The 16,775-nt window shown below is 39.2% G+C and overlaps 1 protein-coding gene across 1 annotated transcript; it reads right to left on the bottom strand.

The window, feature by feature from the left end:
- Positions 1-4,909: 4,909 nt before the first annotated feature.
- On the bottom strand, positions 4,910-10,195 carry tent5c (terminal nucleotidyltransferase 5C). Its single transcript, XM_020920368.2, has 2 exons — positions 10,039-10,195; positions 4,910-8,969 (listed from the first exon to the last, which is right to left on the bottom strand). Exon 2 carries the CDS (start codon positions 8,948-8,950, stop codon positions 7,796-7,798), a length of 1,155 nt encoding a protein of 384 aa, XP_020776027.1. The 5' UTR covers positions 8,951-8,969; positions 10,039-10,195; the 3' UTR covers positions 4,910-7,795.
- Between the last annotated feature and the right edge of the window lie 6,580 nt (positions 10,196-16,775).

Here is a 16,775-nt window from a genome sequence, read left to right as displayed (position 1 = left end):
TCCAGTTAAACATGTTTGACTTGGATGAACTACATTCAACAACAAATAACATTTTATGAGGGGACACTTCAGCTGAACCACAAAGTTTGGATTTCCGACACACATAACACAGCAGGATTTATAACAAAAAGTAAGAGTTCAGTGTTTATTATTTCATATAGTAAGTCACTTTAACTGTAATATTTTGAGAAAAGCATTATTTATTTGATTCTGGCAGGTGATCAGTCCACTTCACTTGTCTTTTAAGAACCGGGTGTCTGTAATGAAAACAATGTGTTACAGTCAGTTTAAAAATGTCCAAAATCAGTTCTAGCTGCAGATAGAAGGAGCAGAGGTTGTCCTGTGTTTACAGCCAGCACATGCAGCTCCGTGCCCTCACTCTCAGGTCACTCACAAGATATATGGACTCAAATGAACACTGCATCTGGACCTATGGATTTTAGAGTTTTATTTTTATACATTGATTGACATTTTGAAGCGGTATTTCATGAGAAGCAGTAAAACAGTCCATAACAATGTACATAAGGTAATACTAGGCCATCTCACACTTTCAGATCTAGTGTTGCACGCATAGTTTTCTATTGTACTTGTACTATTGTATTATTACTTTTGTACTATTGTACTGTTAAGTAGGTAATTTAGGTTAGATTAGTCTAGGTCTTAATCAAAGCATGCACTGACAATTTGGCAAGTTGAAAAAAATATATTAAATAGCCTTAAAGAATGCTGCTCTTATAGTGACAAGATGGCAGCTGCATTTGCCAACAAGAACAGACTCGATGGTCTGTCTCGCCCTACAGCTCATCTGTAGTAGCCATACGTGTAGCACCACAGACATACAATAATTTGACAGTTGATACTTTGCAGCTGATGGCATCATTGTGGCCAAACCTCTTTGTCAAAGCTTGCTATCAGCAGATCTCAGAAGCAGGGCCTGGGCAGTACTTGATGGGATGGGATGGGAGACCGCTGAGTGTCTCAGGTGCCACAGTAAGGTACCAACATTGTCGTTGTGTCCTTAGGCAAGACACTTTACCCACATTGCCTAGTGTGTGGTGTGTGTGCGTGTGTGTTGGTGGTGGTCAGAAGGGCCAATGGCGCAGACTAACAGCCTTGCTTCTGTCACCATGGAAACTGCTGAACATTCTACCAAGGCAAGACAAGTTTATTTGCACAATTCATACACACAAAGTAATTAAAAGTGCTTTACAGAATAACAAATACATTAAAATCACAATACAAACAAAAACATCAATATATAATGAAAGCATAAATAATCAGCAAGAAATTGAAAAAAAAGAGAGACATTAAATGAGAGAGAAGAGTGCAGAATGAAAAACCTTCAGTCATCTACAGCTGCAATACCAATAGAGAATTGCATGTAGAACCCCCCCCGGCATGATGTCACTGCAAAGTCTATATTAGTCTAGTCTATATTAACATCCCATCACAGAAACTGAATACAAAACGGTTCTACTACACTGAGAGGCCTATACGTGTACTGTACTCTGGCTATTGTCCCTGAAGGGCAGAGGACTTGAAGCAGTATTTTCCAGAGAAAACCCAAAAAAACTAAACAAAAAACACCAAAAAAAAAAACAAAAAACAAAAAAAAAACAAAGATGGAGGGAGGCCTTTGTGTATATGTGAGTGGTTTGCATGGAAAAGTCAGCAAAGGTCAGAGAAGGACCAATACATTCTCTCTCTGAAAAAAATGCTATCAAAGTTAATGTTGGCATCAATGATACAATAGTACAATTATGCTAAATGCAGTTTTGCCTTGAGTACTCATTTACAATCAATACACTGTATGTTTTTGGTTAAGAAGACACTAAAGCAATAATATGACAAGGATAGAAATGGTGAATTATTCAGCAGTCAGTAATCTAGGCCTATACAAATATTCATTTTCATATTAGCTGTGTAAGAGAAGCAAGTACATACAGTTAGTTTAGGACATATTTTAACTAATAGTGCCAGGGTAGTAAGATGAACTGGTGCATTAAGCTTTGTTACTTTTGCATCATGGATTTATTTATCTAGACTTCCCAAAGTTCCAGAGTCCTTCATAATCTAATTATTTGTATAGGGCGGCCGATGTTGATCTGTTTGTGGGTGGAGCAGACAAACCTAATGCAACTTGATCTGACTAAGTTCAGTTTGTTAATCAAATAATTACTCAAACAGATAATTAATACTGACTATTGCAAATCATTAAAGATGCATCATGTAATTTTTCAGGCAGGGGTCTGACACCTGCTTGTCTCCATGGGTATTATGTTATTGTATATCTTTTATGTAATCAATGAGATACAATCAATACAGATCTGACCAGATTACGTAATGCCATATTGTGGAACTTTTCAACTCCAGCCCTGCATCCTCTTGTCTCATACAGTCATACTTCACTTTCTCTATCAGGTCATCTATACATGTCCTCCATGATTATCCTCATCAAGAACCAGCACCTCTTCACCTTTGTTCCTTCCATCTCTGTCTTGTGTCTTTTCAACAGTGAACGACTCACCATCACCGTGCTACACACTGAAACCCAAACAGACTCATGTCCCAGGGGGCCTTACACTTCCACGTTGACACTTCCAGCTGGTTTGTTCGGACAGAAAACATATCAGGTGCTAATTTGCAAGTTAAACAAAAATGACTGCTCTCTGGGCATTTTCTAACCACAAGCAAGACAATGCAGAGTACCCAAATGCCATAAGACCCCCAAACCATTTTAGGTAGCAAAACAAATTAGGTAGCCTCATCTGAACCAAGAATGTCAGTGTAATTCTTTCGTCATCCAGGTAGGATCCATAGCAAAAGGATATAAAATTTTGTCTACTGGACAAAAGTTTTAGAGTGAATATGTTTTGCCACTCATCCAAGTAGCTTCTTCAATCTGGTCAGGTTCTTGTGGGACTTTGCCTTATATCCACAGACTGTACTTATATCACTTTAAAGAATGATCTGAAGCTAGCTCCTCACGTCAGACAGATATAAGGCTGTGTATTTCATATTGGTCTATATCTTTAAATACTCAAAAACAGCATGAACAGCATGGTCACTGATGGAGCAGTGACTCTGGCCTACAGATAAGACTGTGTGCTATTGTGTTAGTGCTGTAAATGACAGGAGCGTGACAGGAGCAGACACCTGCCAGAGAGGAGGAGGAGGAGCGGGTTATGTACAGTAAGGTATTACGCACACAGGGATTTCCACATCTTAATCAACACGTTACCCACTGTGCAAAACAAATAACGCTGCATTCTGTTTGTTTAGTGTCTCGGGAGTAACATTTAGCAAGTGCAATCAAATTCAAAGCTAGCAAATGTAAGGAATTATGTAGCCAATTCAGGCTCTGTTTCAGCTAAAATTAGTTTGAAGTCGGTTGTGAAATATTTTCCTTTCCTATGTTTAGATTAAAAATTTATATGACCACAGTAAATAGCTTTTTAGCCAAAGACCAAAATAAAAGCATGTTGTTGTTGTTTCATTTTGGTTGTTTTTATTGCACTGAAATATATAGAAAAACGTGTCTTTAATGTGAGCGGGCTTTCTCCTCCACAAAACTGACTCTCATTGGTCTGGTGGAGGGAGTCCTCCTGCTTGTTTCCATGAAAATGTTGTTCCTTCAGCTATAATTGGTCAGTTTTCAAACACTATACTCGTACTTGAGTAATACACTTGACAGTAGGATTACTCTTACTTGAGGAACAGGTGTGGTTACTCTTTCTCACTCCAAGTATAACAGGTTGTTTGAGCATGTGTTTATTCCCCATTAGTTCAGATATTATATAGTTGTTCTTTTTGTGATTTATCTTTTCTAAGTAATACATCAAAGTAACAGTAAACTTGCTTAAGTCCAAATTTTGGCTTCTCCATCCACCCCATTGCACCTTTAATATCCACTACATATTTAAAGCTCTCAAATATTCATATAAAATAATAAGTTGAGTCATGTCATGGGCCTGGAGGTCAGCTGAGTCAAAGAGTTTGAAGTCCTGCAGCTCTATGTTCACAGCAGCAGCTCTGTCAGACGTTATGACCCAATAAAAAAGTGCTGGAACGGAAGGCACTTTTCCACTCACGGCTAGCTCACCACCACTAACCACCGCCTCGGGCACGGAAAACTCCTCTGGAGGCCTGTCATGATAATTATTTTATGGACTTATTGGTCAATATATGAAAGCTAGAACATTATTTAGGGCTCATTGTTTATCATGAGTACATTTTCTTTGTACTAGTAAGGAGTTTTGTAGTAGATTTGATTTGTAGGTCAAATAATCCACGGGCTAGAGAATGATGAAACATTTGGTCCACAAATGTGTGATCAGTGTAACAAATCACAATTAAGGAAACTCCACCAAGCAAGAGATTTTTGGCAATAAAACAGCTGCAATTGAATCAACAATGCATTGCTGCCATACTGGGGAACAGTACAGGCAAAGCAGTAACAAATTCATCATTTAGATCCACTCACTTAGGCTCAGTTGCTTAGATCTTGGCATCTTGGATCCTTGGTGTGAATTTTTTCTCTGCGGATTTCACCATCACACATTTTTACTGTTAATGGACTTCTAAATATGTGTACTGAAAATTTATGTCTAACTAAATTTAAAACTTCAAACACGTTGAAATTGTACAACAAAAACAATTTCCATACTTTTATATCAAAATGGTGTTTGACATTTGAATACTGTCCTGACTAGTGGCCAATATACTAATTTGGAGAAGTACATCAACAAACTAAAGGAAATAGAGGCTTTGAAGTATCATTATGTAGTATAGAACCAAAGTGTGTAGCTTGCTTTACAATGCTAAAGTTAAAACCAGTAAGTGTTAACATGACAATGATCAGCCCTTTTACTTAAGAGTGTACCCTGTGCTTTAAAGACAAAAACATATATACTTTGCATTGTATCTTTTTATTCATGATTCTTTTCTTCAAACACATTTTCCTGATGTACATGTACATTTCCATCCAAAAGGAAAAACTCAAGTGAGGTAAAAGTGCTGAAAATGAAATGGTATAAATGGTTGTACCATCAAAAGTCATTGTCACAATCACAAAGCCGACAAAATAAGCTCTTCTTGCATTTCAAAAAATATATAGTGCGACAAATTTCATATTAATCCCCACTTTTTTAATAAACTTCTCCACAGGCATGCCCCTCATACACACATGCAAATGAAGCACACACATTTCCACGCATCAACGTAAACACAATCTGCTGCACAAGGAGGAAAACTTAACATTTTATACACAACCACCTCCAATACATCCTCTTGGTTTAAGACTTGTACTCCAGACAAGCACAGACCATCAAAAATGTCCCCAACGTATACCCCATCGCTCCCAAAACAAAACACCTAAACAGGCGTCCAAAATGAGACACTCTGCACTGAGGACCTCCTCCAGCGGGATGTCCAGCACTGGGAGTGGGGAAGCTACCGGGTTCAAATAACACTGACAAATGAACAGCAGGAAAGAAAAAAAAAGTGGGGGCGGAAAACTAAAACAAAAAAAAACAAAAAAAACACTAAACAAAACAAAAACCAAAAACAAAAAACACACCTTATCCTCATGGTTTTCCACATTGTTCTTCTCTACAAATACACTTACACAGTCCTGACTGAATATGCCCTTGGTTGCAAAAGAATGGGGCAATAATGCTCAGGTTAAGTCAGGTGATAAACCGTAAACATCTTTTAGAGGAGGGATAACCTTACTCTGTGTGAGAGCATCTAGAAAACACAAGAATGCATTTCCTTTGACGTCATACTTTTAAAAACGTACAACGCCAACTAGAGGTGAGGCTGAGGAACTTCAACTGGCAGTGTCTGAGCTGGTTTGTGACAATTGTGAAAACTGGCACCACCACTTTGAAAAACTAGGCTTCATTTTTTTTTTTCTCCCCCACACACATTTTTTTCTTTTTTTAAACAAATTGGGTTGAACTGTTTGAGTAAATGACCGCAAAGATACACAAACCTGTATGAAGTAACCTCAGTCTAAACCATAACCATGTCCATTGAATCGGACATGAATCAACTCCTCAAATTAAAAGAAAAGGGACAAAAGCTCGCCCTCCATGATGTCCCTGAGACGCAGTGCCTCTCCTCCTCCTCCTCTCCCCTCTTCCTCTTTCTCTTTTCCCTCTCCGTCCCCAGGTTTATAGCTTATACGTCCCTCCCTCATGGTGCACAAAGTTGTCCTGGGACCTGTCAGTGCACTTCAGATATTGCTTTGTTTACTTTACATTAGGCCGAGGCAGGGAAGAGTTTTACAAAGGCTACATACAAGACCACAACAGGGATAAGAAAGGTGGGAATGACTAGACACATACAGAAACTAAAAGACAAAAATAAAAGTAAAAAACACCCCCCATATTTCATCTTGTTTTTTTCCAGTTTACACTTATTTAAATCCCTTTTATTTAAAACAATCCCATAAAAACTAAGTCACTTCTGAAAGGCACTTGAATTGCTGGTTGGGAGCACAGCAGCCTGCCCTGACCCTAGGGTGTGACCTGCAGGCGAGCTGACCGCCCCAGGACAGTGCATAAAGGCCCGATAACACAGGCCCGAGGGCGCCCTTATCAGCTGTAAACACAACACCAGCTAATGCATGTGGAGCGTGTCTGGGAGACAGTGTGGAGATGTGAGGGGCCAGCTCTCATCTGCACTGACCTTTTGTAAACACAGTGGATGGATTTGAGCGGGACTGTAAACATTAAGGCATTTCTCACTGACCGTTCACATGACCACACTGTCTTAAGGCACTGTATAGGCAGAGCCCAGAGCATGTGTGACCAGGGCCACGCTGCAATGTTCAAATGTGACGTCTAATAATAGAAGCGGCTGAAATAGAAGTGCATCCTCGTCACAAACTCTGCTGTCGGGGGTCTGCAGCTCCAGAATGCCCTGGCATCCACAATAAATCAGATACAAGTCCCAAAGAGGGCCTCGAGGTACGCAGGCCCGCTCCCTGCAGCTCTGTCTAGCCATGACCACAAAAGGGGAGAGGATGCACAGGAAGGGAACTCCCCCCAAGTGCCAGAGCCTGGATAATTATAGCCTCCGTCAGAGGCTGTGGAGTGGGCCAGAGGCAGAGGGCAGCCCTGCGTCTCACCATGTGCTGCTCCTTTTAAGGGAAGACAGTCGGCCGCCACAGGCAGACGCTGTCCAGCAGAGGCCCTCGCTAAAGGCCACTTGCTAGGCGCTACATTCACAGTGGTAAAGGAGCACTGCGGAATATTTACATCTCATATTTCTCTCATTGTTTTAAGTGTCTCACAGTGAACTCAACACAACTTCAGATCAGCTTTTACACCAGTGCACAGATATTTTTGCCTACCAACTCTCCAACGTCACTTTTTCACGATTTTCACATTTTTTTGTATTTTGTCCACAGGAGAAACCAAATTTAAGGCATTTCCTTTACTTTTCTTCGTCACAAAACAATTCCCAAAACAAAATATATTGGGGGTAAACTTGGAAGTTAAGGCACAAACAGCTCTTTTAAGAGTAGGGAAAACACAAATGAGTTGAAAAAAGGGAAGGAAAAAAGGGCAAATAAACACTTAAAAGTATTAAATTTGTCCAAAGACCGAGAGCGCCCTGTGTAAAGGAATGAGAAAATATCCCAAAAACAAAGCAAACACGTGTCCACTTAAATAGATTTGAGCCTTGAGAAACAAAGCATTTATTGCCAACTTTTTTTGGGAGTTTTTTCTTAAACTTCTTCCCTTGAATGTGAAGTGGGAGTAGCGTCCGTTCTCGTCTGGCGTGCTCAGTTACATGGCAGCCATGTGGGAATGTTCTGGTTGGCCACGTAGTAGTTGCTGAAGTTGTGGTCTCGTACGTATGGCGCGGGCTGGTAGTAGCAAGTAACACAGGAGGCGTCGGGGATGGCGTTCTGCTCGGCCAGCACCCTGAAAGCCATGAGGGAGATGAGGTGCAGGGTCTGCCTTCTCTCATGGCCCATCAGACACACTGTGCTCTCGTTCACTACGCGCCGCAGCAGCATCAGGTACTCGTACTTGCTCTTTTCCTCACCCACAAAGTGGCTCTGTAGGTACGCCTCCACTTTGCGCTGCTGCTCGCTAATGTCCGGGAAGTCAATGAAGAAGCGCGAGCACATGTAGCGCTCCAGGGCTTTGAACTCCTCCTCGTCAGCCGGCCGGAAGTCCCGCACCAGCAGGTTGCAGTATTTGAGAAGGCCCCCACCCCGGATTTCCTCGGGGCGCTTGGTGGCGATCAGTTTGTTTTTGAGGTGGCTTAGAGCGACGTCAAAGTCCCCATACACACTTTCGCCCTGTATGCGTGGGTGGACCTCCGAAGACATGGGCTCTGTGGACAGGTCATAGAAGGACAACATTGAGTCCAGGATAATCTGAAACGAATCTACGCTGAACTCAAACTGCCGCCGGATGGAGTCCACAAACTTGAGCTCCACATTGCGTCCATTGTTGTTGGACAGCGAGATGAGGCTCCAGCGGTCCTGCTCCGTGTGCACCTTGACCAGCTTCTGCACATAGGCCTCCTTCAGCGTCATGGGCGTGATCTTCTCCTTGTTCACGCCCTCAGGCAGGAAGTCCAGCAGCGTGCCCAGCACCACCTCCTTTATGAGCTGGAACTCAGCCTCGTGGGGCAGGTCCACTCTGAAGATCACGTCCAAGTCTTTGTAGCTCCAGCCCATGTCCTGCACAAGCACATGGCTGGCAGTGGAGCCATTGAGGCGCATGTCTTTGACCCTGATCCCGCTGCGCTCCAGGCGGGCACGCACACGAGACACTATGTCCTTCAGACGCACCTCTAACGTGGGGAAGTTCCCTCTGCCGTGCACTGGCACCACCTCAGACAACACATGGTCCAGGCGGCTCACCTGCTCCCAGGACAGAACACTAACGCTGCAAGGCTTAGCCTCCATACTGTTCTCCATCATAGCAGTGATCACAGGATACCTGGAACAGACAGGACAGGGTTAACACACAGCAACCACTCACAGATGTCATCACTAGATTTGTGCCAAGTGGATTTGTAGAGCTTAAACTTTAATGTGCATAAAATATAACATAGGCTACATAAAATAAACATGCCCTTTCTCTGTAACAGTCAGATAACTTTAAATGACATGAAAAAGGGAGTTTTGAAGTCACCACGAGCAGTAGGCCTGGTTAGCTCATCTCTAGTTCTCATCTCTATACATGGACATATCAGACACGAGTAGAACAGTCATTTCCAAAAGCCCAAATTAAGTAATAGTAACGGACTCAACCTAGCACAGCCCTGGGGATAGCTCACTAAAACTATAACGGTTTTGTGGTACTCTGGAGCAGCGCGAACATAAAGGTAGTTATTTTTGTGTCGTTTTATTGTTCTTGACCATTATCTTAAAGGGCAAAAGCACACCACTGTATTGATCAAAATTTTCTACAGCGACTCATGAGGTTTGTGCACCACGGGAGATAGCGGAATGGCATTCACTTTACTGTAGATGAATAGCGCAGGCTGAAACACACGCAGCCGTGAGCGAATGGGCACCGAGATGAAACATATGGGTGATACATTTGGGTGACACATATTGGTGAAACATATGGGTGAAACGGTGACCCCATTGAAGCGGTGCACGAGGGAAGCTGCTCGCGCTGCGTTTCAAAGAAAAGCACAGAGCGCGTGAGGCTTCTAGAAAAGTCAGCTCGAGCCTGCCTTTTATTCCAGCGAACCCACAGACAAACGATGGGTCTGTTTACTTCAGCCAGTGAACATATCTCACAACCTTTAGTGTCACGAAATAGGTCAAACGCAGGAACATTTTACGAACAATACTTATCCGTTACGTGTACATTCACTTTTTAATTTTACACACAGATGGTTTCTAAGGAAACACAGCACAGATGGATCGAGATAACACCTCTGAGAACTTTAAAAAAAAAAAAAAAAAAAAAAAAAAAAAAAAACATCCGCTCGCAGAAATTTTAACGTGGTGCGGACAACAAACGAATAAAATATCGACATCAAAGTGATACATACGTTTCCAAAATTCGGCTCTGAAAGCATGCAGCGTTATAGTCCGAAAAACTTAAGGTTAACTTGGTAGACACCTCCACATAATCCACCGCTGAGAAACACACATGGGACGCCGGATAAAACAAACCACTGGACTCGCAGCTGACACGCCTGTTTTATAAAGCCGAAGTACAGCCCACTGACAGCTAGGCACACACAGCCGGGGGAGAAATACCACCCCTGTAGCAACAGCGTTTCAGCTGACAGTCAAAACTGAATTAACAGTATAATTCAGTAAGTAATAAAAAGTAAACACGCACTTAATATATTTACCAAACTGTCGCACAGGCATCGCAAAAGGACCAAATGTCTCCACTCCTTTACAGTCTTGTGTATCAATGCGCCAATCCAGCCCTCTGATTGGTCGACCAAGTTTTGGCGTTGCTAAGTAACTGTGCAGGTACGTGTCAATCAGCTGGTTTTAAAAAACGTTCTTAAAAGTAAATAAATAAATAAATAAACTACAGCTAATGTGAACTAATCATCAGCTAACGTTTATTTTCAATCGAGGGACTTGTCATATATATATATATATGTATATATGTGTGTGTATATATATATATATATATATATATATATATATATATATATATATATATATATATATATATATATATATATATATATATATATATATATATATATATATATATATAGATATATATAGATATATATATAGATATATATAGATATATATATATATAAGAAAATTACTATTTATGGTTTTCAGCTTGTTAGGCTTTTATGTTATATGCAATATTTTCATGACTTTTTCCCATTCAAGCTCATGGGAGATGCTCATAGGTCTATTCATAGGTTATGTCTATATAACCAAAGGTGTTTCTGAAAAAGATTAGCCTAGAGTTCATTTAGAGAAGCATAAACATCAGGCACAGTTGTTTAGCCTAATGTTATATTTAAAATGTGTTTTTAACGTGTCCTGCCCTCATAACATAAAGCCTTTTTACGTGTTTTCTGACCGAGTGTCTGATGTTTATTTCTTTTAATTATTTATTTGCTTTTGCACACAAAGGATTTGTAGGCCTACATTTATAGACTTATAGAAAAGTTGATTTAGACAAATAAGTCTAATAGAAACTTGAATGACAGGAAACAATGATGATAAAATAAAGCTTTAGGCAATTACTGTTTGTTGTCTCTAGCCTACATAGATTACATGTGCCATTTGTGTAGATCTAATTCCATTCATTACAGAGCGGGATTGTAATGTTCTTTACCTGAAAGATATCTTATCACCAGGAAGGTTGTCGCAGTAGTAGTAGTAGTACACACAGCGGGACAACCCCACGCACAGAGATGTGAAACTGACTCATACAGTCAAAGGAAACTGTAGAGCTGAGGGCATCCCCTTTTTACATAGGCTATTTCTCACAGCCAAATGTAAATGAAAATTCTTTATCTAGGCCTAAAAACCTTGACATTAACAACTTAAAATTGCCTAAAAATAGTCTAATAGCTTAAACTGTAGTAATATAGTTTGTTACAGGTTATACTGAGATGTGATGAGGATCCTAATGTCAGTTTGTCACTGCTCTCACTCAGAAAAAGTTTTTGGGGAGTGACTCAAGTTTCAATTTTATAGAGCAAAAATGATTCAAGGCTAGAAAGAGGCAAATGTAAATGCATTTGGCGGAAGATGAATGCACGTAGTGTAAAAGACTCTAATTTTGTAAAGCAACAGTGACTGGTTTTCTTTTGTTGTTTTTTTCTCCAAATGACTGCATATAGGCTTTTTTTCCTTTAAACTGAATACAACTTTCAGGCCAGAATGAATGAATGAGTTTCAGCTTCCTGTTTCACTTTTTACCATTCAAAAGATAATTGCTTGGGCACACATGGTATCTTTCCAAACAGGTATATATGGAATACCCCCCATAGGCTGATTACATAAATACAAGAAATCATTTTGATGTTATACTATACCATACTATGGAATATTCCACACATACTAACATAGAAAATACAAAAAAAGGTATTCCCAGTTTTATATTTTATATTTCCATGGAGACATCCAGGTCAGAAAAGCTACAGTGTGCCTTAGCTACAGTGTGCCTTTAAATTAAAGCTGGGGAAGCATTTTATACTGACTCACAAGGCTCTTCCTTATACTTATACATTTACAATAGACAAAATGTTTTGTAATTACATCATAATTTTGTCACAGAGTCCTGCTTTTACAGTACTACATGGAGAGAAAAACTACATTTATTTACAAATATTACTAATTTACCAGAAAAAAAGTTGGGTAATGTGGAAAGTCTAATTTGTGCCGAGGTGCTTCTAGTTTTTCTCTCCAGTGTCTGCTCACTGAAGCCTGTGGGTGCATGTCCAAGTCAGTGTGTGTGTGTGTGTGTGTGTGTGTGTGTGTGTGTGTGTGTGTGTGTGTGTGTGTGTGTGCGTGCGCGCGCGCGCGTGTGTGTGTGTGTGTAGTGCATGAGAGAGTCAACACCTGTCGTTTCTCTGCTCAGCGCCTGTCGACAGGTGACTCAGATTGACCGAGCATCACTGTCCATTTGCACATTCAAACACATTAGTGATTTCAGATGGGCCCTGCTACACAAATACATACAGAGTGGAGCATTAAAGAGGTAGAACATCCGCTGGTGAAAGAATGAACTAATCTCCTCCGAATGAGTCACAGGCAGACTGCATTTTCTCTGACGTGTTGTTATCAAAGGAAACAGGCGTGTGCACTTGTCACTGCCCTGCACAACAAAAACAAAACCACAAAAGTGAATCCAGTGGTTTAAGTTTTAAATTTCCTCTTATTTATGGAGATTTAAATGGAATCATAATGAAAGGTCAAAGTTGCGTAATTATTTTTTTCAGAAAATGAAAGTTGTATTGGAATGTAATTAAGTTTAATAAAGTTTAGATTAAACAGTATCCCTTTCTGACCTTTGTAAGAAAGTCATTCACAACACAGTGTATTAACAATATGTACTATTGAGCCATTTTGAGATTTTCTCACACACAGCACTGTTTATCATTGTGGCAAAATATATAATACACATGCGTCTTTATGACTAATGTTATTTGATTGAGTATAATGGAGGTATGCTTGTCTCTGTGCTTGCTGTGAGCAGCATCTCTGACTCATACCTTGGCCTAGTGTCTTTGCCTGCTGTGATCCATGAAAATAGTAAAAGTAAAATGCTACACTGTGGAACAAATAATACAGGTAGACAATAACATGTGAGATAAAAAGATAGCAGACCCTCCACCAGAAAAGTTACTGAATGCACCTTTAAATTGCCAGCTGAGTTTTGAAGTGGGAGTAGAGAGTTCAGTGATACAGGGACATCAGACTCCTATAGAATGAATGTATTGAACGTGTGTAGTGAGCCTGAGAATGTAATCCACTGTCCACTGGGGCCTATAACATGGGATCAGCATAGACCTTTGAAGGGCTCATGACTCATCTCTACATCACTGGCACTTTATGTTGTTGCTTTTTCTGTTGTCTGACTCTTGTCTAAACACATATCTAATCCTAGACTATAGTCACGCCTCCTTTGAGTCTGTATTTGGACAAAAACTTGACCAATGACTGCAACTGCATTTGAGACTATTGTATTGCTAGAATCCATACACTTTATTGCAGTGATGTATCAAAACAATACTTTTGAGGAAGAAGGTACAACGACAGAAACCAAAACTTCCTGTAACGTCTGGTCTGCGGTTATTACTCAATGCAAAATTTGTTCAAGTACAAATGCATTGGAGTTTTTTGGTTACAGTGGAATTAACCATGAAACCAGAACGATTTGGTTTGGTTTATGACCAAATAATTCAACTCAGTGACAGGGGTTTTCATTTAAGTTTTGGTTGAAATGAAATCATAGGTGAACATGACAGGTTATTCATGAGATAATATATGTTTTGTTTGTTTGTTTTTTTGTTTGGTTTGGTTTGGTTTTTTCATACAATACAAATATCTGGCAAGCAATTCAAATGTTAAGATCCACTTAGAACCTAATATTCTGATGAAGGGTCTGCCACGTGTTTGTCTTGATAGAGGTGGTATTTAACGGCCTGAAAAGTTCCACAGTATGGTATTAAATATATCTTATCTCCATGGAGACAAGTAAGTGATGTCACCTGTCAGATCTGGGGAGAGGAATGCAAGTCTTTCCAATGTATTTTTGAGCACTAATGAGTTTAATGCATCTTTAACCAAATCAATCATCAACTGTATTTCTTTGAATGGTGGGAGGAAACCATAGAGACAAATAAATAACAGGGAAACATGCAGAGTCTCTGAATTAAACCCAGAGTCTTCTGGTTCAGAGGTATGGTCACTCTGCAATAGTGACCATACGTAATATTTGATGGTGAACAGAACACATGTGAATACATAATTTTCAAATTATTGTTAGGGCAAACTGACCCACTGTGATGTTTTGTTTTATGTGTGAAGCGGGGGTGCAATTCACAGCATGTCATAAACCATACTTTTTGAAATAAAGGGAAAAAGGGGGATACTCTTTAAATATCTGGGGCTCTAGCCGTCCTTCATACTTGAACACTGTAATATGCAGAGCTATGTGCATAATGGATCTAAACCTGTGTGTGAGTCTGTGACTGCTAGTGAAGGAAATAATATACTTAAAGCAAAACAACAACCACATACAAGTAAATTCAGATAACTAAACATGTGATAGAAAAAAAACAACTAAAAGGTCCTACATGACAACATCATATGCATTATTAATTATTTTTAACAGAAGGGCATTCCTTAGCCTAATGACTTCTCTGTAGTATAACTTAAGATGTGTCTGAATAATTGTTATGTGCTCATAGTACGTCAATACACCAAAATAGTGACACATTATATAATCTTAGGCGTGCACATTCTCAGTCCACACACTGTTATTATGCACTCTGATGCTTAATGTCAGGATCAAAAGCACTATTATAGTTATCATGACTGAATAATACAGATTATGCAAATTACATTACAAGTTTAAAAACTGTATTTGTGAGTGGAAATTGAGTACTGAATAATGACCTATATAACATAATTGGACTGAAACTTTCTCTCCTTAAATAACAATAACACAATAACATGAGTCCGTGGAACTCATTATTGTGGGGCAAAAACAATAGCTCCACAGACAAAAATGAGAAAATAAAAACACATTTTGTCAGTATGCTGTTCGCCTTCACGGTGGCAGAGAAATGTTACCTTACCCCTCACTAACCTAAAATGTTCCTTATTACTACATGTAGTAAAATTAAAATAGTGAAGCAAAATAACATTACATTGTGAATTACTTCCACTCAAGTTATTCGAATAAAATATATAATTTAATAGAAAAGTGACTTCAGATTTAAAAACATATTCAGTACTTAAACAAATCTTTTGTGGCGGCAGTTCTCGCAGACTGTACATTTAAATTATTTTAGAATATGCTTTGGCAGGTTATTTAAAGCTATACATCCAAATGCAACATACTATGTGAATCTAAAGGTGACCTAATTTCCAACTGTCACAGCAGTGTTCAAGGTTGAAAACAAAGTGTGAAAGTCAGCAATTTAAGTTCATTCATACCATACTGCAACTCTACACAACTTACCATTACATAACAGAAAACCCTATATCCTGTCAATCATTATATCATCTTTGCACTGTGAGATATTTTTATTACTTAATCACATTTTATGTTTATTTTAACTTGAACATACACATATTAATACCTTGTTGGACACCTCTTGCTATTTTTGCTACTTATTTAGAATTTATCATTACCATTTATATTTTTTTCTCTCTGTTATTATATAATATTGTAAAGTGTGAACTACTGTGTCCAAGTAATTTCCTTGTGGATCAATAAAGTTTAAACTAGCTTATATTTGTTAAAATGGATAGATAGTATCTTTTTAATGGCTTTAGTCTATGTTAAGATGAGTCCAGTGTAAAACTACTGAGCCACTGAGCTATTAAGGAGATGAAAACTCTATAACATTGAGCAAAAACCGCAAAAACCTGATCAGATGTTACTTACAAGTGTGGGAAATGTCAGATTAGACTGCACGCATCTACTTGTTCCACCGAATGTTCTCTGATCATTACGAAACTGTTAACAGGTGAAGTGAAAACTGGTTTGATGCCTCTATATGAATCCTGACCTAATATCTAGAGCCAAGGGACATATGGGGAAAATTTTGATCATTAGAAAACAGGGTGAGCGGCTGCTGTCCAAGTCTCCAGGTGTATGCCATGAAATGAGATACATTTTATACTTTTTATAGTTTGATTATAGTTTGATTACTTTTTGTCACACACAATAACCCTAAGCAATTCAAGTAAACCATATTGTACAGAGCTGCAATAAATAATTAGCAGAATAAAACACTTATCACAGTGGGATGTTTCACAGTATGTAAGCGTAATGTAAGCGGACGGTAGGTGTGGAGAGTCGATGTCGCTCACGGTATGTTTCAAAATGTATATTTTTTCAGCAATAAATGAATAAATGCAAGATACAAGGTTAAAGCCACCAGACAATTCAGTAAATCTTCATGGAAACAAGCAGTTAACAACAGATCCCACCACCAATAAAAAAAAGTTACACAGCGCACCTTTAAGTAGTTACATTTTAAGAATAATCCCTGGTGGGATGTTTTTGCACCTGTAAAATGCCAGCTTCATAACAGTACAAAAAAAATCAAACCAG

Source organism: Boleophthalmus pectinirostris, unplaced genomic scaffold, assembly GCF_026225935.1.
Source record: "Boleophthalmus pectinirostris isolate CB_2022bp ecotype Guang Dong unplaced genomic scaffold, ASM2622593v1 HiC_scaffold_1, whole genome shotgun sequence".
NCBI lineage: Eukaryota > Metazoa > Chordata > Actinopteri > Gobiiformes > Gobiidae > Boleophthalmus > Boleophthalmus pectinirostris.
The sequence above is the reverse complement of the archived record's forward strand: the minus strand, read 5'-3'. Positions and strand labels throughout refer to the sequence as shown.